General features: G+C 41.1%; 1 protein-coding gene and 1 pseudogene across 1 annotated transcript in view; one reads left to right on the top strand and one right to left on the bottom strand.

Annotated features, from left to right (window-relative positions):
- Positions 1 to 21,629, top strand: part of GIGYF2 (GRB10 interacting GYF protein 2) — a 166,414-nt gene that overhangs the window by 25,250 nt on the left and 119,535 nt on the right. Inside the window, 1 exon segment of the mRNA XM_010354548.2 lies at positions 14,228 to 14,310. Coding sequence (XP_010352850.2) covers positions 14,270 to 14,310 — 41 coding nt within the window. The 5' untranslated portion in view covers positions 14,228 to 14,269.
- Positions 8,612 to 9,308, bottom strand: LOC104655158 (annotated as a pseudogene).

The raw sequence follows: 21,629 nt of genomic DNA, 5'->3' as shown, positions 1-21,629 counted from the left end.
CTTTGCCTCTTATTCTTCCCTTTACTGTGCTGACAAACCCCTAACCCTGGTTTCCTATGGGCTCTCTGCCCCATACCCAGGCTGCTACGTTGGAGAAAGAAGCCCACAACCTTGCAGATTAGCTTCCCTCTTGTATTAACCCATTTTCATATTGCTGTAATGAACTGCCTGAGACTGGGTGATTTATAAAAGAAAGAGGTTTGGCCGGGCGCTCTGGCTCAAGCCTGTAATCCCAGCACTTTGGGAGGCCAAGACGGGCGGATCACGAGGTCAGGAGATCGAGACCATCCTGGCTAACACAGTGAAACCCCGTCTCTACAAAGAATATAAAAAACTGGCCGGGTGAGGTGGCGGGTGCCTGTAGTCCCAGCTACTCAGGAGACTGAGGCATGAGAAGGGCGTAAACCCGGGAGGCGGAGCTTGCAGTGAGCTGAGATCCGGCCACTGCACGCCAGCCTGGGCAACAGAGCGAGACTCTGTCTCAAAAAAAAAAAAAAAAAAAAAAAGAGGTTTAATTGACTCACAGTTTTTCATGCCTGGGGAGGCCGCAGGAGACTTACAATCATGGTGGAAGGAGGAGGGGAAGCAAGACACCTTCTACACAAGGCGGCGGGAGAGAGAAGTGCCAACGGAAGCAGGAAGAGCCCCTTATAAAACCATCAGATCTGATAAGAACAGCGTGGGGGAAACTGCCCCCATGATTCAGTTACCTCCATCTGGTTTCTCCCTTGACACGTGGGGGTTATAGGGATTACAATTCAAGATGAGATTTGAGTGGGGACACAAAGCCTAACCATATTACTTCTCTATCTTGTTTGGGTCTTTAGAGATACTGTAGATAAGTGCAACAAGGTGTCCTGAATTGGAGACTGGCACCGAACAAGGATGTTGTTGGAAAAACTGATTAAATCTGAATAAACTCTGAAATGTAGGTAATAGTGATGTACCAATGTTAGTTTCTTAGTTTTGACAAAGTATTGTGTAACCTAAGTTGTTAACATTAGGGGAAACTGACGGTACTTTCTGTGTTATCTTTGTAACTTGATAATCTATAATTATTTCTCAAGATTATTAAAAAAAAAATCTCTAGCATAGAACACAGCAGCTATCAATTTCTTTAGTTTCCTCAAACTCTACCTTATCTTCTGTGTCATTTGCCTACTCTTCTGAGAAGATTGAAGCCGTCGGTTTGATGAATTCCCCTCAGTTTCCTTTATTTTTGTTTTTGTTGGTTTATTTTAAAATTATTTTTTATGTAGGTTTTGTAGGTACAGGATCTTGCTGTGTTTCCCAGCCTGGTCTCAAACTGCTGGGCTCAAGCAGTCTGCCTAACTCAGCCTCAGTGCTGGGATTCCAGGCATGGGCATTAGCTTGGTCTCAATTTCCTTTTAAATTCCCCTACCCCCTTCAATAAAACGCTACATAACCTTGGAAGCATTCTAAATCATTTGGATCTACTTTCCTCTGGTTACAAGTAGATAGGAGTCGTTTTTGTTTCTATTTGTTCTGTGAAACCCTCATACTTCCTGCCTTCTCAGAGATTTCATTTACATGACATTTTTGTTGAATTGTTTCTTCACCTTTTGACTCTGCTAGTAATTTTCCACTGGGGATATATCTGAAACAAAAAAATGGAAATTTTCTTTCCGTTCTACTTTATTTCTCTTCTCTCACAGCTAAGAATCTTTTTTTTTTTTTTGGCGGAGTCTCGCTCTGTAGCCTAGGCTGGAGTGCAGTGGCATGATCTCGGCTCTCTGCAACCCCGCTTCCTGGGTTCAAGCGATTCTTCTGCCTCAGCCTCCCAAGTAGCTGGGAGTACAGGTGCACGCCACCACACCTGGCTAATTTTTGTATTTTTAGTAGAGACGGGAGTTTAATTTTTAGTAGAGACAGGAGTTTCAACATACTGGCCAGGCTGGTCTCAAACTCCTGACCTCATGATCCGCCTGCCTCGGCCTCCCAAAGTGCTGGGATTACAGGCGTAAGCCACCATGCCTGGCCGTTTTTTTTTTTTTTTTTTTTTTTGAGATGGAGTTTCGCTCTTGTTGCCCAGGCTGGAGTGCGGTGGTGCTATCTCAGCTCACCACAACCTCTTGACTCCTGGGTTCAAGTGTTACACTCCTGCCTCAGCCTCCTGAGTAGCAGGGATTACAGGCTTTTGCCACCACGCCCGGCTAATTTTTTATATTTTCAGTAGAGACGGGGTTTCTCCATGTTAGGCTGGTCTCGAATTCCCGACCTCAGGTGATCCTCCCGCCTTGGCCTCCCAAAGTGCTGGGATTACAGGCGTGAGCCACTGCACCCAGCCTTCCACAGCTAAGATTCTTAGTTTTGAGATGGAGTCTTGCTCTGTCACCCAGGCTGGAGTGCAGTGGTGTGATCTCAGCTCACTACAACCTCCGCCTTGAACCTTCTGGGTTCAAGAGATTCTCCTACCTCAGCCTTCTGAGTAGCTGGGATTCACGGGCGCCCGCCGCCATGCCCGGCTAATTTTGTTTTGTTTTGTTTTGTATATTTAGTAGAGACGGGATTTCACCATGATGGCCAGGCTGGTCTTGAACACCTGACCTCGAGTGATCCACCCATCTTGGCCTCCTAAAGTGCTGGGATTATAGGCGTGGGCCTGTGCCGGCCTCACATGTAAGATTCTTGAAAGAGTTGACTGCATTTGTGGTCTTCCCTTCCTCACCTCCCAGTCATGCCTCACTCCATTGAAATCTGGCTTTGTCCCCCATGGTACTCCTAACTGCATTCTTCCAGGTCATCAGTGAGTTCGTTTCTGAAGCCAGTGAAGAATTTTCAGTCTTTCTCTTTTTTGACTTAAATATTTGAAACTTTTTTTTTCTTTTGGAGACTGTCTCGCTGTCACCCAGACTAGAGTGCAGTGGTGCTATCATAGCTCACTGGAGCCCTGAACTAGGCTCAAACCATCCACCTCAGCCTCCCAAGTGACTGGGACTAAGGCAAGTGCCACCATACCTGGCTAATTACAATTTTACTTTTTTTGTAGAGATGAGCTCTCACTATGTTGCCTAGGCTGATCTCAAACTTCTGGCCTCAGATAATCCTCCTGCTTCAGTCTCCTAAAGCTTTGGAATTACAGTCGTGAGCCACGGCACCTGGCCTAATATTTGAAACTTTCAAATACTTTCCTTAAAAAAAATGTACCACTACCATCTTTGTTGTATGCACAAATTAGAAACTTAATAGGAAAAGAGAATTATCCACAATCCTACCACTGAGAAGTATTAACATTTTGGGGCATATCTATATATATCCAATGTATTTTAAAATGTTTTAAATATAATCATATTCTCTGTATTCTATAACTTGCCGTTGAATACTTAATATGTTGCTGGTAACCTTTCATGTTAGTGAAGTTTAGTTACTCGTCACCTCACTCTTCCCTACTAGATCGAATTCATTCTCCTCCAAATAACTATCCTCAGTCATCTTTCTAAAGTACAAATTTTATCCTGGAAATATGAAATGCAAAGACTTTTGTGATGTAGCCACTGTTTTACCAGTCTTCACGTTAGTTTTTTAGCCTGTTGAACAAATTATCTTCCAAAAGAACCTAGGTCTTTCTCCTTTACCCTTTCCTGCACCTCTCCCTCTCCCCTTTTACCCTTAAAGACTGCCTCATTCTTAGTATCTGGTTTTTGGAGTCCTTATAATACGGTTTGACCTTGTGCGAGCTGCTTAACTTTTCTCTGTGCCTCATTTCCTCATCTACAAAATTGGGCCAAAGAATCTATGTCAAATTAAAAGAATACATATAAAGCACTTTGAACTCTTAGTAAAGCACATAGTTAGCTCTCAATAAATGCTAGCAAATAGTATAATTCAACAGATCTTCAGTGTTATGCTTCTCATTTTAGGATAATCTTCCCAGTATTCCCAGAGCTTACTTTGCATAGTTCATTGTAGTCCTTATCACGTGGTACTCATTGTTTTTTTTTTTTTTTTTTTTTTTTTTTTGAGACGGAGTCTCGTGCCCAGGCTGGAGTGCAGTGGCCAGATCTCAGCTCACTGCAAGCTCCGCCTCCTGGGTTTACGCCATTCTCCTGCCTCAGCCTCCCGAATAGCTGGGACTACAGGCGCCCGCCAAATTGCCCGGCTAGTTTTTTGTATTTTTTAGTAGAGACGGGGTTTCACCGTGTTAGCCAGGATGGTCTCGATCTCCTGACCTCATGATCCGCCCGTCTCGGCCTCCCAAAGTGCTGGGATTACAGGCTTGAGCCACCGCGCCCGGCCACTCATTGTTTTTTTATTAGACTGGTGCCTTGAGGGCAGGAGTTGTCATTGTATTCCTTGTTCATAATGCATCCGAGTAATCTGGTTGGGGTTACCAGATAATACTAGCAGTATCCATTAGATTTTTATATTGGATCAAAGAAATTATTTCATGGGATTTTGTTAGAAAATCTGCTCTTATTTATATATTTCTGTATATGAAGTTTGTTATTCTGTAGAAGGGGTTGGGGCTACTAGTAAAAGTTTGGGACTGGGAGAGTTTAGGACATGGATCCTTTGGCCAGCCCTTCGGGTGGCCAGTAGTAGTAATGGCTTTTAATTTTTTGCAGTTTGGAGTTTAAAAAGTAAGCAAGATGAGGCTGGTCACCGTGGCTCACACTTGTAATCCACCTGTAATCCACCACTTTGGGAGGCCAAGGCGGGTGGATCACTTGAGGTCAGGAGTTTGAGACCAGCCTGGCCAATATGGCAAAATCCTATCTCTACTAAAAATACAAAAATTACCTGGGTGTGGTGTTCGGCACCTGTAATCCCAGCTACTGGGGAGGCTGAGGCAGAAGACTTGCTTGAACCTGGGAGGCCGAGATTGCAGTGAGCTGACATTGCATCACTGCACTACAGCCCCGGTGACAGAGCAAGGCTCTGTCTCAAAAAAAAAAAAAAAATTCATATGGGAGCACACCCTTCTCCCCATCCCCAAATACCCTTTGTTAAAAATTTTAAAAAGAGCAAAGTAAATAAGCCACAGTGGTGCATGCCTATAGTTTCAGCCACTGGGGAGGCTGAGGTGGGAGGATTGCTTGAGCTGAGGAGTTCAAGTCCAGCCTGGGTAACAGTGAGACCCTGTCTCAAAAACATAAAAGTTAAAAAATAAATAAAAGAGTTGGTTTTTTTTTTTTTTTTAAATTTTTAAATAGGTCCTATAGCTTTTGAGGATTTGAGATTTCTACTAGGTTAAAACTTATTTTAAAATATACGTGACAAGATTTCAAAAGTACAAAAAGGTAACTCAATGGAAGATAGATCTTACCCACTCCATACTTCCAGTTCCTCTTTCTAGAGGACTATCACTTAGGTGAACTTTAATTTTCTGTAAAGAAATCATATTATACACTAAGCAACTGTGATTTTAGAAGTCTGTCTAGTAGAGATAAAGGCATAAATATATGAATAAAAGGTTGTTTATTGCAGCATTGTTCATAAGGGCAAAAAAGTAAAAGTTATCCATTTCTATGGAATGTTATACAGCTTGCTTTTTTTTTTTTTTTTTTGGCACAGTCTTGCTCTGTTGCCCAGGCTGGAGTGCAGTGGTGCGATGTCAGCTCGCTGTAGCCTCTACCTCCTGGGATCAAATGATTCTCATGCCTCAGCCTCCTGAGTAACTGGGATTACAGGCATGCACCACCACACCCAGCTAATTTTTTGTATTTTCAGTAGAGACAGGGTTTCACCATATTAGCCAGGCTGGTCTTGAACTCCTGGCCTCAACTTGATTCACCTTTCTTGGCCTCCCAAAGTCCTGGGATTACAGACATGAGCCACTGTGCCCGGCCCATTTTAGCTTTTAAAAACTGCAACTTAACTCTGTATCTGTTTATTAGAAGTTTGTCCATGCAAATATATTGAGAGAATTGCCTGTCTCAGAATAAGGTATATAGTATGATTCTTGCTTTATAATAGCAAATAGCTAATCCCCTTTCCCCACCACATATATGTGAACATGTTTGAGTGTGAAGTATGGAGGGATACACACTAGGCTGTTAACATGTTTACCTCAGGAAATGGGAATAGCGGAGAGGCAAGAGGAATTGTGAACTTCTTGGAGGTTAGTATGGGTTCTATTTTAGTTATAGAGAATGTGGTGAGAGTAGTACCTCGAGGGAGAAAACTAGAGTCAGTGAATTTGAGTTTATTGAAAGGTTTGGGCTAGAGATCTCTACCTCTGTGGTCTTTCTCTTTCTTCCTGTATCAGCCTGTACAGTGATTGCTGAGGCTTTGTTCTTGTTCTTTCTTAAGATTTCTGCTTTGGGGTAGCCTTATTCAATTTTTGGTTGTAACTTTATGGATTCACTTCCATTAAATCTGTATCTTTCTATTCTGACTACTCTTCAACTCTAGGTCTTTTGGATACCTCCTCAAGCACCTTGCACTTATTTTGTTCAAAACCATCCTCAGTATCCATCCCCCCAAATTCATTTTGCTGTTTTCTGCTTCCTTTTAAGCTTTATAATACATGTTTGAAAAATACCCCCAACATTCAGTCCTATAGATTCCATTCCATTTCTGTTATCCTGTGTTTTAGATTTTCCCTTCCAGAGGGAGCAGTGCTTTTACTGCTTTGGGAACTATTTTATGGAGTGGGTGTTTGAATAGATCCTTGGTTTTGTACGAGCCATTCTAAGGGAGGGAGGTCAGGCTTCTGGGGGAAGGGTGTGTCAGCACAACTAAAGAGGAAGGAAAATGCAGTGGACAGTAGAAAGTTCTCATTTGGCCTTGAGTTGGGAAGTGAAACAATAGGAGATTGAGTTGGAGAGGGAGGCATGGATTGTCAGATTGATGGTACATAGTAGGTGTGATTGGACTTTTTTAGGGGAGTGTAGGCCATGATCAGAAAGGTGCCTTAGGAAAATTGATCTTGAGGCCCAGTCAGGGAAGCGAATGAGAACTTTTGTTATAATAATCCAGACATGCATTAATAGAATTTGGACTATAATGAAAGAGGAATGCAAGAGGAATCTTGAAGGAGAAGTAGGCTAAATTTGAGACAAAATGACTGGATATAAGGGATGGAGTAGAGAGAGTTTCAGATGATCTAGGCTTTTGAGACTGGCTGACCAGTAAACTGAAAACAGTAGTGCCTTGATGATGTGATCAGTCGTTGATCCCATGCCACATTGGTCATGGGAGAGAAAAACCAAATTTGTGGTTAATTGCAGGGGTGGGATCATCTCTCCCAGCCAGTGTCCAGTTAGAAATTTGTGGGCAGATTTTTAATTGCTGTTGTTAAAATGACACTCCTACTCTCTGCATGCCCTCTTTGCCATTCTGTAATTTAGAGGGAAATAAAGATGGGCAGAGAAATACCAGGATAGTACTGGTAATGGAGGAAAAGGGAGGTCATAGTTTCAACAAAAGACAGTCTGCAGAGGCAGGATAGCATGATGGAGCAGAGCGTCCAGAGTCTAGTTCAAATCCTAAATTGCTTTATAAACTCAGAGCCCTTTTCTTTTCCCCTTCCTTTCCCTTTTCTTTTTCTTTTCTTTTCCTTTTCCTTACTGGGTCTGGCTCTGTTGCCCAGGCTGGAGGGACTCACTGCAGTCTCAACCTCCTGGACTCAAGCAGTCCTCCCACCTCAGCCTCCCAAGTAGCTTGGACTACAGGAGCATACCACCACGCGCGACTAAGTTTTGTATTTTGTGTAGAGATGAGGTTTTTGCCGTGTTGTCCAGACTGTTCTTTTTTTTTTTTTTTTTTTTTTTTGAGACGGAGTCTCGCTCTGCCGCCCAGGCTGGAGTGCAGTGGCCGGATCTCAGCTCACTGCAAGCTCCGCCTCCCGGGTTCACGCCATTCTCCTGCCTCAGCCTCCCGAGTAGCTGGGACTACAGGCGCCCGCCACCTCGCCTGGCTAGTTTTTTGTATTTTTAGTAGAGACGGGGTTTCACCATGTTAGCCAGGATGGTCTTGATCTCCTGACCTCGTGATCCGCCCGTCTCAGCCTCCCAAAGTGCTGGGATTACAGGCTTGAGCCACCGCGCCCGGCCGTCCAGACTGTTCTTGAGCTTCTGAGCTCAAGTGATCTGCATCCCTCCGCTTCCCAAAGTGCTGAGATTACAGGTGTGAGGCACTGCACCTGGCCTCCAGAGCTGTTTTCCAAAGGTCACAAGTCTTCTAGGAGTTTAAGCTGAAAACATTTGGATCGTTGGAGTTTAAAATGTTGCCCTAAGCTCCTTTTAACACCTCATTACATTCTTAGAAAAGACTATTCAGAAATAATGCACAGTTTCCATTCCAACTTATTTATAATTTAGAGGCAGAGTGTAAGACCATGCCTCCAGTACATGTAAATACATTAAATCTGGGCTCGTTGAAATTGATTTGGAAGGAGCTGTCTGGGATGAGCAACTCAGAATTAAGAGAATACAGTATTTTTAAGTACATAAGTTAGATTTCTCCAGCATTCATGCCTCTTTGATTTCCTGCTTTGAATCATAAAGAAGAATGAGCAGAACACTGTTCTGAGTAATGGAGGTCTCTTTATTTGATAATTAAATCACTTGGTTTATTATTTTTAGGTTTTTTTTTTTTTAATTAACCTTTCAAGCTTTTATTTAAATGACATGATCCAGGATGGATTTTAGATTTTGTTGAAAGCAGCCACATCCATGGACTGCATGCACATAGTCCTCAAAAGCAGTGATCTGCTTCTCCAGCATATCTGTTCCAACTTTATCTTCAGCTACACAATGTATTTGAAGTTTCTTAATTCTGTATCCCACTTGAACTAGTTCACATGAGCCCCAGACTAAGCCATCTGCTTGAATGCCTCTGATGCACTCCTCTAATTTCGCCATAACTGTCTTATCATACCAAGGTTTCACATCTAGTAAGATGGAAGGCTTGACAACAAGTGCAGGTTTTTTGGCTTTCGTCGATTCATATTGTGCAAGGCATTCTTCCCTTAGCCTCTTCGCTTCTTCACTTTTCTCCTCCCATCAGATCCAAAGAGATCAATGTCGTCATCATCTTTACTATTTAGCTCCTCTTCCTATAGTGTCTTCCACATCCACAGGACCATACTTGCCCAAAGCTTGCTTCAGTCCTGGAAGGCTGGCCTTTTCTTTTTCGTAAGACTTGATGTGATTATACCAACGAAGGGCATGACACAAGTCAGCAGGCGGTAGGCTGGACACTGCTTCAAATACTGCCACATCTTCTTGTGATGGCACATACCCCTCGATGTAGCTCTTGTCCACCAGGTAATTGTTGAGCACCTGGAGGCCGGCAGGACTTTTCAGGTCTCTGAAATCCATGGTGTCAGCTGTATCTGAGAGCTGGGGAGCAGCAGAAAGAGCACAAACTGTGGGTACCTTGCACTGAGAAAGGAAAAAAATATTCTTTTTTTTTTTTTTTTTTTTTTTTTTTTGAGACGGAGTCTTGCTCTGCCGCCCAGGCTGGAGTGAAGTGGCCGGCTCTCAGCTCACTGCAAGCTCCGCCTCCCGGGTTCACGCCATTCTCCTGCCTCAGCCTCCCGAGTAGCTGGGACTACAGGCGCCCGCCTCGTCGCCCGGCTAGTTTTTTGTATTTTTTAGTAGAGACGGGGTTTCACCGTATTAGCCAGGATGGTCTCGATCTCCTGACCTCATGATCCGCCCGTCTCGGCCTCCCAAAGTGCTGGGATTACAGGCTTGAGCCACCGCGCCCGGCCGGAAAAAAATATTCTTAGGTTTTTAAGAGTTCTTCAGAAATCTTTAGGGGCCGGGTGCGGTGGCTCATGCTTGTATTCCCAGCATTTTGGGAAGCCGAGGCAGGTGGATCACTTAAGGTTGGGAGTTCGAGACCAGCCTGGCCAACATGGTGAAACCCTGTCTCTACTAAAAATACAAAAATTAGCTGGGTGTGATGGTGCACGCCTGTAATCCCAGCCACTCAGGAGGCTGAGGCAGGAGAATCACTTGAACCTGGGAGGCAGAGGTTGCAGTGAGCCAAGTGCACAGTGCCACTGCACTCCAGCTTGGGCAATAGAGCGAGACTCAGTCTTAACAAAAAAACAAGTCTTTACATTAGGAAATAATTTTCTTATGGAAACCATGTTGTAAATGGTAGTTGGTTTCCAGCTCAAGACAGTGAAAAATCTTCTGAGCTCTTAATGGTTGTGCATTGTAGTAGTTTTGCAGTACTTAAAGATTTATAGGTGCAATGATAAAGTGGACCCAAACAGGATTTCCTTGCTTGTTGTTCGTTAGATGCTGCTTGAATCTGGGGCTTCGTTTATATTTCAAGACTGCTGCCTGTAGGGGCTTCGTCTATATCATTTGTGTTAATAGTGACCCTGGAGTTTTGTGCTTTGCAGAACCTATGTGGGCATATGTGATGGCCTTGTAGTAAGTTAAAGGGGAAAATATTAAATCACTAACAATGAATTTAGTATTTTCACAAATAGCAATACTTGGAATTTTAGTTGAGATTTACCTGCTTTATAAATTCAGTCTGATTTAAATCCTGACTTGCTTTATAAATGCAGAGCCATTATTCAATGCTCTAAAATCCTTTACGGGTTTGAGTTTAAAACATTTGGCTAGATGGGGCTTAAAATGGTGGTAAAATCGCCTTCAGGATGTTTAGTATTAAAAGAAAAACATTGCAGTTGATGTTGTCTCTACAGCTCTAGTTGATGTAGTCTCTTCGGCTCTATTTGTCATCCAGATAGGTCCACATACTTTTCGAAAACACACTGAATTGATTTATGTTACAAAAGGTCATAAGGCTGATTTGTAAGCAGTGATACCTGTTTTAGTTTAACAGTGGGCACCTTTCCTGGGGTCTGATCATTTCTACCTTGACAAATCATTCATTTGCAATGTATCATAATTTTAATTGAATGTTAACATGTGTCAACTATAAGATTAATCATTTTGTGCATTACGGAGAAAGAAAGGAATACTACCAAGAAGACTCTGTTGCATCTGGCACGGGCTTTTCTTGTTAGAATTATTTTATATTTTTTAAAAAAGCTCTTTTAAACTTATTTAGCAAATAAGAATGGATTTTTATTGTACATTGTATCCTTTTATTGCATGTATGAAAATGAAAATAGAAGTAAAATACATTTGTTAAGATAGTCCTAAGATTTCTGGGTATTTAGAGTCTGACTTTTCTAAATCGCTTTTCAACTTGGCATTATAGAAGTCTCCTTGTGCTTTCTTCGTCCCTCTCCCCACCAGTCATTCAAAGTATTGGTGATACAGTAGTTAAGGGAATGCTCCATTATTCTGTCATCAGTTTAAAAATTAGTCATTTGATGTTTGTGAAGATTTTAAGAGCAATATAAGCTGTTTAGTTTTTAACCCCTTTTAGTATTTCAGGGCTGCTGCATGTGGTCATATGGGTTGTGCAGTGTCATGTATCAGTATCAATAGCAAACCATAACAGACTCCATTGGCTTGTGTGTTTTTCCCCCCTTTCTTTCTGAGGTCCTGTAAATCACTTGGAATCGTTTTCTGAATGATTAATAGTTACTTCGCTAATATTCCATGGCTGTATTTGCTTCTTTTCTGTTATACAATAAATTTAGTTTTGATACAGAATCATATTATTTTGAAGACATTTAAAGTGGCAATTTTAAAATTGGACCTTGTTCAGACAGCCGTAACACAACTCGCACCCAGCCAGTAGCAGTTGTAACTTGGCATCAGTTTTAAGATTCATTCTAATTTCAGAAAATTAAAATGTTAAAGTGTGTTTTCTTTTTTTGTTTTAATTTTTTTTTTTTTAATTGAGATAAGGTCTTGCTCTTTTGCCCAGGCTGGAGTGCATTGATGCAATCACGGCTCATTGTATTCTCAACCTACCATGGCATAAGTGACCCTCCCACCTCAGCCTCCCTAGTAGCTGGGACTACAGGTTCGCACCATCATGCCCAGCTAATTTTTGTATATTTTTGTGGAGACAGGATTTTGCCATGTTGCCCAGGCTGGTCTTCAACTCCCGGGCTCAAGCGATCCACCCACCTTTGCCTCCCAAAGTGCTGGGTATTACAGGTGTGAGCCACCGTGCCTGGCAGTTATGTTTTCTTTGAATCACCAGTTGTTTTAAGAGGTGAGGAGGGGCTGGGTGCGGTGGCTCATGCCTGTGATCCTAGCACTTTGGGAGGCCAAGGCAGGTGGATCATGAGGTCTGGAGATGAGACCATCCTGGCTAACATGGTGAAACCTTGTCTTTACTAAAAATCCAAAAAAAAAAAAAAAAAATAGCTGGATGTGGTGGCACATGCCTGTAGTCCCAGCTACTCGGGAGGCTGAGGCAGGAGAATGGTGTGAACCCGGGAGGCGGAGCTTGCAGTGAGCCTTGATCGCACCACCTGTACTCTATCCTGGGCGACAGAGCGAGACTGTCCCCCCCAAAAAAAAGAGATGAGGAGGGTACTAAGTTTACCTCAGTTTTAGTCTGGTTTGCACCTTTTGTGTGGTGGGGAGCAGGGAGTCAGGGTCAAGTAAGAACATGATAATCTCCCTTGGAGTCTGCTTGGTTGACATAGGACTGGAAGTACCTTTCAGAAAGAAGGCAGATAAATGAATAGCTGATTATGAAGGTTAACACACTTTTACTTTGCTGTTTCTAAGCTTTAGACGTTTGTAGTTTATTATTTTTTAGATCATTTAAACAGAGGCAACAGGGTGATAAAGGGAGAGACTCCTTAACTTGGTCCCCAGTGCCCTGTATGATGTATGTTAGAGATATTTTACAGTATACAGTTGTCCCTGAGTATGTGTGGGGTTTCGTTCTAGAATGTCCTTCAGGTGTTAAAATCTTTGGATGCTCAGGTCCAAGGATAATGTAAAATGGCATAGTATTTGCATATAACCTGTGTACATACTTCTATATACTTTAACACCTCTAGGTTACTTATAATGCTTAATACAACAGAAATGCTGTGTAAATAGTTGTTCCGCTGTATTGTTTAGGGAATAATGGCAAGGAAAATAAGTATCTATACATGCTGGTACAGATGCAGTTTTTTTCCATCCGAAGTTGGTTGAATCCATTGACCAGAACCCATGGATATGGAGGTCCAGTTATATTTACAATTTTTATAGTATTTTCCATTTTTAAGCTCTCATATCTTAAGACTACTTTCAGAATGTCACTTGTGAAATTCATTAGTTTATTATTTTAACTTGACGATCTGAGGCAACTTTAAAAAAATTTATATTTTTTTAATTTAAAAACTTTTTTTTTTTTTTTTTTTTGTAAGAGATGGAGTCTCACTAGTGTTGCCCAAGCAGGTCTCGAACTCCTGAGCCCAAACCATCTGCCTGGCTTGGCCTCCCAAATTATGAATTTATTTTTATTTATTTATTTTGTAGAGACGGGGTCTCACTCCATCGCCTAGGCTGGAGTGCAGTGGCAGAACCACACCTCACTGCAGCCCCAAACTCCTGGGCTCAGGTGATCCCTCTACCTCATCCTCCCAGGCAGCTAAAACTACAGGCATGTACCACCATGCCCAGTTGCTCTTAAAATTTTTTTTTTTAGAGACCACGTCTCCAAATCCTGGGCTCAAACAATTCTCCCATCTTGGCCTCCCAAAACGCTGGAATTACAGGTATGAGCCTGTGATACAGGTACTTGCCTGGTGGTTCCTGGCCTGATCCAAGATAATTTTTAAAAGAAGCACTAGGCTCGAGAGGCTGAGACAGGAAGATCACTTGAGGTCAGGCCAGGAGTTTGAGACCAGCCTGAGCAACATAGTGAGACACACTGTCTGTTAAAAAAAATCACTAGGGGGTAAAATGCTAAACACAGAAAGTGAGGAGAGTTGAAGCTCTGCGATAGGTAAGGAGGGTCCTTATTTTAATAATCTTTGATGTACCTCATAGTGATAGGGGAGCCATTACTAGGAAGTAATAGAAACTAAAATGTAAATATATTACCCTTCATTCACTCCCCATTGTTCCAGGGATAAAGGGAGAGTCCTGTGTGGTCTGTTCATACCTGTCTCTCTAGCTTCATCTTAAACTATGCCTCATTCCCCCAGATTAACATAGAAAGGTGGGGAGTCAGAATATAAGGGTTGATTTCTTCATTTCACTTTGCCTGCTATATTATTGTTTTAAGTAGTAATTTTAAAATCTCATTTTTGTGACTCTTGTTGAGAGGAGCATAAATAAAATACTCTCTAGCTGTACTTTCTGGCCTGGAATTCCACATTTAATCTCAACTAATTGTATGGAGATATTTTTCTCGTTAACAGTTTCTCCACATAGAAAAATCTATTGTAAAAATACGGAAAAGAATGGCAGCGGAAACGCAGACACTGAACTTTGGGCCTGAATGGTGAGTTTTCAAAATCTCATCCTCCTTGATATTGGATGACTAATACAGCAGTAAAGTATTTGACAGGTGCTAGGTGGTTTATAAATGTGCATGTTTTTGAGACTTGTGCTTTATGTGCCTCGCTGAAAACAATGTGTTAGTTCAGTAATAAATTATATTTGGTAAATGAGTGTATTCTATACTTAATTAAAATTTTTTTCTTTGTCTGGTTATATATGTAATGATGGCGGGAGTCTGACCCTCCTAGAGAATTATTTTCTGTTTATTTAAGTCATTGTCTAGGTGCATATACAATTTTATGTAAGTATAATTATAACATTTTTATGTCTGTATGTTTTATGCTACATTGTTTTGTCATTGCTATTCATAGATTCAATGAAAACTATTTGAGAAACAGTTTTCACTGAAGTATTATTTGAAAGATGGGCCAGGCAGGTAGTTCAGTATTATACTAGCTGTTAGCAGTAGCCTATCTAGGATTGAGTTAGCGTTGGACATGATAACGATTAATTGGCCTTTGAGTCTCTTACAGATGTGTTTGGACCCCGAATATGGAATTCTCATGGAATTTTGAGATCCATCACATTGTAGTGTGGCTTTCCCCCCTCCCCTCCTTTCTTTTTCCCCAGAGTTGGTGATTGAAGATCCTCTCTTCAGTGGCATCAATAATAATAATTAATTTTTCTATTCAAGCCTCAGGCAATCCCTTTGGTAATATCAGAAGCAGTATCTAAAATAGATAAATTGGATTTGTGTCTTAAACTCTTGGTTGTTCAGGTGGGAGTGGTTCAATAAATGATATAGACTTCCTTTGGTAACTGTTTGAGGAGTCTTATTAACTTACCCTATTAGAAACATTTCTTTTTATTAATATATGTGATCTCGAAGTTTTCTTAACCTTTATAGCCAGCATTTGGAGACTGAGGAGAAAGCACTATTTGAAGTTCTAAGAACTGATGGAACTCCTGTATTTTGAGAGTTTATTTAGAACATGTTAACCTAAGTAATGCTGTACTTGTTTCAGTTATTCCTTTATATTTTAAAAATGATTTTCTTATTATCAAATTAATATGTTTCTAAAAAAATGAGAAATAACTAGTAAGCCAGAAAATATCATCATAATTTCAACATCCATGGTACACACTGTAAATATCTTGGTGTATCTTTCCAGGTGGTTTTATGTATGCTTATTTTTGTATATATACGTTTATTTTTTACAAAAATGGGCTCATACTGTACCTTCAGTTTTGTAGCCTGTTTAAAGAAATAGCCAAATTAGAAACATCTTTTTTTTAAATAAATATTTTCTATTGTATTAAATGGTTGCATTGTATGGATGTACCATCATTTATTCAACTAGTCCTCTAGATGTGGCATATAGAAGCTGTTCTTGATTCTTCGTTATAAAAATATTTTTAATGGACATTCTTTAGTTAAATCTTTATTTCTACCTTAATTCTTTTTATCAAGTGGATTTAAATTCATATAAGTTACTTTTTAAGCCATTTTGTGTGCAACTCATCCGCCTTTATCTAGAATTTGTAACTGCTTCTCTTTTATATTTACATACCTTCATGTCTGTTTCTTTATAAAAACATGGTTAAAATTGTCAGCTAATTTAAGGAAGTTGTTTTTTTCAGCATCCTACTGTTTATAGGTAACAGAAAGGGAACAGCAGGAATTAGACACATCAAAAGGGAAAAGAAAAACTGATGATGTTTTAGAATCAATATACATTCATCTTGATGCCCTATATTATGGGTTGGCAAATTGTGGCCTGTGGGACTGTAAAGTTTTTGTAAGTAAAGTTTCATTGAAAACAGAGACATCCATTTGCTTCCATATTTTCTGACTGCTTTCATGCTACAGTGGCAGGGTTGACAGAGGCCATTTGGTTCACAAAGCTTAAATATTCTCTGGCCCTTTACAGAGACAGTTTGCTGGCTCCTGCCCTATACCATGAGTTCTCAAGGTCATCTCAGTGTAGTATTGAGCATCTTTTAATAGCATCTTACACATCCTCCTTTTTATTGATACTCTGAAGTTTTGTTTGATGGTATTTCACTTGATTGGCTCAGTGTTTTGTACAAAATTTGAATTGAGGTAGCCTTAAACAGAGGGCAATCACCATTTCCATGCTTAAACAGTCGACTCACCTAATTGTGTATCTGTTACCTTGCAGACATTAGAGCTTAGGAGCATTCCCTTAGTCATCTGAAATGAGGATGAACTGAGGAATGCAAGTGTAAGTAAGCATAGTGCCCTGTTTGTATCATCTGTCACAATTCCTCCCGGCAAAGGGAATACATGAGGCCCTTAAGTAACCCAAGTAATCCTGAGCTGGAAAGTTTCAGTCGGTGTAGAGAGTACTACCTTATTTTTCTTCATGTATGACGTTCTTTGTGAAACTTGAGGTAAAGAGCTGTGCCCAGGGGTACTTGAGAATCAAGATTTAGATTGATGACATTGAACCAGTGTGCAGTTAACTCTAAATGAGACAGAAGCACTAAGTGATACGGTGTTTACTAAGGTCATCATTTTTGTGAATAATGTAAAACATAATGTTCAATAAGGGATACTTAAAATGAACCAATTTATTTGTATCTTGGGGCAGCTGTGAAGATGGGAGAACGTTTAAAATTTTGGTAGGGACAGACCATGAGTGGCTGTAAGCTTTAACTTTTTTTTTTTTTTTTTTTTGAGATGGAGTTAGCCTCGCTCTGTCACGCAGGCTGGAGTGCAGTGGCGTAATCTGAGCTCACTGCAACCCCTGCCTCTGGGTTCAAGTGATTCTTCTCCCTCAGCCTCCTGAGTAGCTGGGATTACAGGCACCCACCACCACGCCCAGCTGATTTTTGTAATTTTTAGTAGAGACGGGGTTTCACCCTGTTGGCCAGGCTTTTCTTGAACTCCTGACCTCAGGTGATCCACCCACCTTGGCCTCCCAAAGTGCTGGGAGTACAGGCCTGAGCCACTGTGCCTGGCCAAGGCTTGAACTTATTTTTTTTTTTTTTTTTTTTTTGAGGCGGAGTCTCGCTCTGTCGCCCAGGACTGGAGTGCAGTGGCCGGATCTCAGCTCACTGCAAGCTCCGCCTCCCGGGTTTACGCCATTCTCCTGCCTCAGCCTCCCGAGTAGCTGGGACTACAGGCGCCCACCACCTCGCCCGGCTAGATTTTTGTATTTTTTTAGTAGAGACGGGGTTTCACCATGTTAGCCAGGATGGTCTCGATCTCCTGACCTTGTGATCCCGCCCGTCTCGGCGTCTCGGCCTCCCAAAGTGCTGGGATTACAGGCTTGAGCCACCGCGCCCGGCCGGCTTGAACTTTTTAAGGTCTGTGGAATCATTAGGTCTTAGATTATTTTTCTATGTAGAATAAAAAAGTGTATTACATTATCATCAGAGCAGTTTAAAAGGGTATGATACATTCAATGCCAAGTATATCCTTTCTAGATATAAAGCAATAGTGTCTTTCTTTAAGCCTTTCCTCAAATGCCACCACCTTAGACCTTTCCTGACAATCTGTATAACCCTCCACCCTTTACTCCCTTCCTTGCTTAATTTTTCTTCATGTTTTATGTCAAAATGTAACATGCCAAATATTTTATACATTTATTTTGTTATTTATATCCTACCTTTCAACCCCCACTAGACTGTGAGCTCCATTGAGGGCAGGTACTTTGATACAGATTTTTGTACAGTTGGTTTACTGCTGTATTTCCAGTGCCTGGCACATAGGTACTGAATAAATATTTATTAAATGAATGAATTGTTGGAAAGTAAAGTTGTTTTTAATGTTTTGCTCTTGTAAATGATATGTGTGTATACCCTTGAACAATTTTGTTTTTATCACTGATCATTTTATTTGGATTAATTTCTTGGAAGTGGAATTATTAAATCAAAAGTTTTATTTTTAAGACTTTGGATGATATATGGACAGTTTGACCACTAGAAGGATTGTATGAGTTGAATTGTCATCTGTGTGTTTGCTCTTGACAAAACACTAAGCACCGTCTTAATAATTTTTTTTGGTGCTAAATTCCTTAGATTTAGGTCTTTTAGAGTTTTTTGTTGTTAGTTTCATTAACAAAATAAACACACTTATTCCAGAAAATCTGAAGGAAACAGTATAAGAGGAAAAAGAAAAGGGTTAGGCATGGGCTGGGCGTGGTGGCTCACGCCTGTAATCCCAGCATTTTGGGAGACTGAGGTGGGCAGATCACCTGAGGTCAGGAGTTTGAGACCAGCCTGGCCAACATGATGAAACCCCATCTCTACTAAAAATACAAAGTTAACTGGGTGTGGTGGTGTGTGCCTATAATTCTAGCTACTCAAGAGGCTGAGACAGGAGAATCGTTTGAATCCGGGAGGCGGAAGTTGGCAGTGAGCTGAAATCGTGCCATTGCACTCCAGTCTGGACAGCAAGCCTGGGCAACAGAAGCAAAACTCCTTCTCCAAAACAAAAAAAAGAGAAAAGAAAAGGGTTAGGCATGGTGGCTGGCCCCCCACTCCCAGCACTTTGGGAGGCAGAGGCACGAGGATCACTTTGAGCCCAGTAGTTCCAGACAAGCCTTGGCAACACAGTGAGACCCCCTTCTCTACAAAAAAATAAAAAAAAAAATTAGCTGGGCGTGGTGGTGAGTATGTTTGGTGACAGCTACTTGGAAGGCTGAAGTGGGAGGATCATTTGAGCCTGGGAGATCGAGGCTGCCATGATTGTGCCGCTGCACTCCAGCCTGGGTGATAAGACCCTGTCTCCCAAAAAGGAAAAGAAAATAAAAAGACCATCAAAGGGAAAGATCTAGGTAGGATCCTAATCCTACCACCCAGAGTAGCTTTGCTAACGTTTTGGTTTGTATCCTATTTGCAAATGTATCTTCAAAATATTTAAAAAACAAATATTTAGGCCGGGTGCAGTGGCACATGCCTGTAATCCCAGCACTTTTGGAGGCTGGGTGGGGGTGGATCACTTGAGGTCAAGAGTTTGAGACCAGCCTGACCAACATGGTGAAACCCCATCTCTGCTAAAAAAAAAAATTACAAAAATTAGCTGGGCACGGTGGTGTGCGCCTGTAATCCCAGCTACTGGGGAGGCTGAGGCAGGAGAATTACTTGAACTTGGTAGGTGGAGGTTGCAGTGAGCTGAGATTGTGTCACTACACTCCAGCCTGGCTGACAAAGTGAGATTCTGTCTGTAACAAACGAACAAACAAATATTTGGTGATTTAAAACACTTTTGAGGATCAAAAATCTATTCAAGTCGAGTGTGGTGGCGTGCACCTGTAGTCCCAGCTACTGAGGAGTCTGAGGCTGGAGGATGACTTGGGCCTAGGCGTTTGAAACCAACCTGGGCAACATAGAACCCATATTTAGAAACAAAAAACAAACAAAACCAAACAACAACAACAAAACTCGGATAAGTCTAGATAAGTACTTTATTATAGGGAGAATAATTATAGACATTATCTGGCTTTCTTGGAGCCAAGAAAGCTCCTTTGGGAGTTTCCTCTGTCTCATCCCCTTGGTCTTAAGGAAGTTTTCCCAGGTCTTTCCTTGCAAAGAAGAGGGAAGTACTTGTTTTCTTCCCCAAAGCATTTTATTTATACATTTGTTACAATAGTTAACGGCCTTGTGATGTATCTGTATATGTATTTGCGCCTTGCTAAAGAGCTAATTCCATTAAAAAACACACTGTATTTCTCTCTTTTGATAAGCCCATTGTTGAGCTTAGTGTACTGGACATTGGCATTAATATTTAGTTAACTAATTTAGTTAATAAATAAATGTTGAATGAAGCCATTAGGGTCTTATGGGGGACGGGTAAGAGAATGCAAACCTGAGATTGCTAGCTTACTATCGGTAATTGTGGGATTATGTGAAAAATGAGAGACATTCTGGAGGATGAGATGTGTTAATATTTCCAGTTTTCAGACAGGGTAAAATATTTCTATGTGAGCTGAAGGAGTAGTAAATTGGATGTTTTTGAGGGGTGTATTTTGGAAGAGAATATTTGTTCAGAAAACATTTTATCAAATGCTTGCTGTGTTTTATGTCTTGTGTTAGGTGCTAAGGCAATAAGGATAAAAATACACAGTACCTAGTCTTGAATTTAATGAGGAAGCTGACACTAAATAATTTCACTATGTCATAATGCTGTAAAGGAATTATAATGCAAGCACAGGATATTCAGCTGCCTATTTGATTTTTCCACTTAGATTCCTTACAAGCATCTCATACTCCATACTTTTCCAAAACTGATCTCGTTAGTTTTGCCTTTATATATATTTCATCTTAATACCATATGTGCCCATTTGCTCAAGCTAGCAGTCTCAGAGTTATCTTTGATAATTCCTTTTACTTCTCTGTTCCTATATCCAGTCTGTCACAACATCACATCAATTTTACCTCTACAGTATCTCTGGAATCTTTTCATTTCTCTGAATCTCTGTTGCTATCACCTTAGTGAAAATTGCCAGCATCTCTAACATAAATTTTGTGCTAGTGGCCTACTGATGTTTCCTGGCTTCTTCTTTTTTTTTTTTTTGCTGGGGGAGATGGAATCTCACTGTGTCGCCCAGGCTGTGGTGGTGTGATCTTGGCTCACTGCAACCTCTGCCTCCTGAGTTCAAGCGATTCTCTTGCTTCAGGCTCCTGAGTAGCTGGGACTACAGGCATGTATCACCATGCCCGGCTAATATTTGTATTTTTTAGTAGAGATCGGGCTTTACCATATTGGCCAGGCTGGTCTTGAACTCCTGACCTCAAGTGATCTGTCCTCCTCGACTTCCCAAAGTGTTGGGATTACAGGCGTGAGCCACTGTGCCTGGCTCCTGGCTTCCATTTTTATTTGTCTTCTATTTGTTTTCCTCACAGCAGCCAGAGTAATCTTAAAATGTAAATTAGATCAAGAATTCTCTTAAAATCCCTTCAATATCTGTATGTCCACTTACATGACTTTATTATTTTCTTCCACTAGCCTCTTAGTTTCATGAAGGCTGTATAGGAACTTGTGTTTAGCAAGGCCTTGAAGATCTCAAATTCTCTTTTTTCCTCCCTTCCCCTTGACTCTTTCCAGCTCTCTATCCTTATTTTTCCTTTCTCCTTCCACTTCTCTTCTTCCCAGCACCTCTCTCTACCCTGTTGGTGAAAAAGATTAGGAAGAATATTCCTGATAGCAGAAAGGACACATGTGAAGATAAGGCAAGGAACTGATTTAAGAGAGGAACTTTATGATGCATAATGTTTACCTTTGTTATGTGAAGTGTGGGAGATACAAGCTTGGAGGCAGCCCTTCTGTGTTAACAAGGCTTGGATTTTATT

Source organism: Rhinopithecus roxellana, chromosome 14 (genome assembly GCF_007565055.1).
Source record: "Rhinopithecus roxellana isolate Shanxi Qingling chromosome 14, ASM756505v1, whole genome shotgun sequence".
Lineage (NCBI taxonomy): Eukaryota > Metazoa > Chordata > Mammalia > Primates > Cercopithecidae > Rhinopithecus > Rhinopithecus roxellana.
Note: the sequence above shows the minus strand (reverse complement) of the source record. Positions and strands in the feature narration are given on the sequence as shown.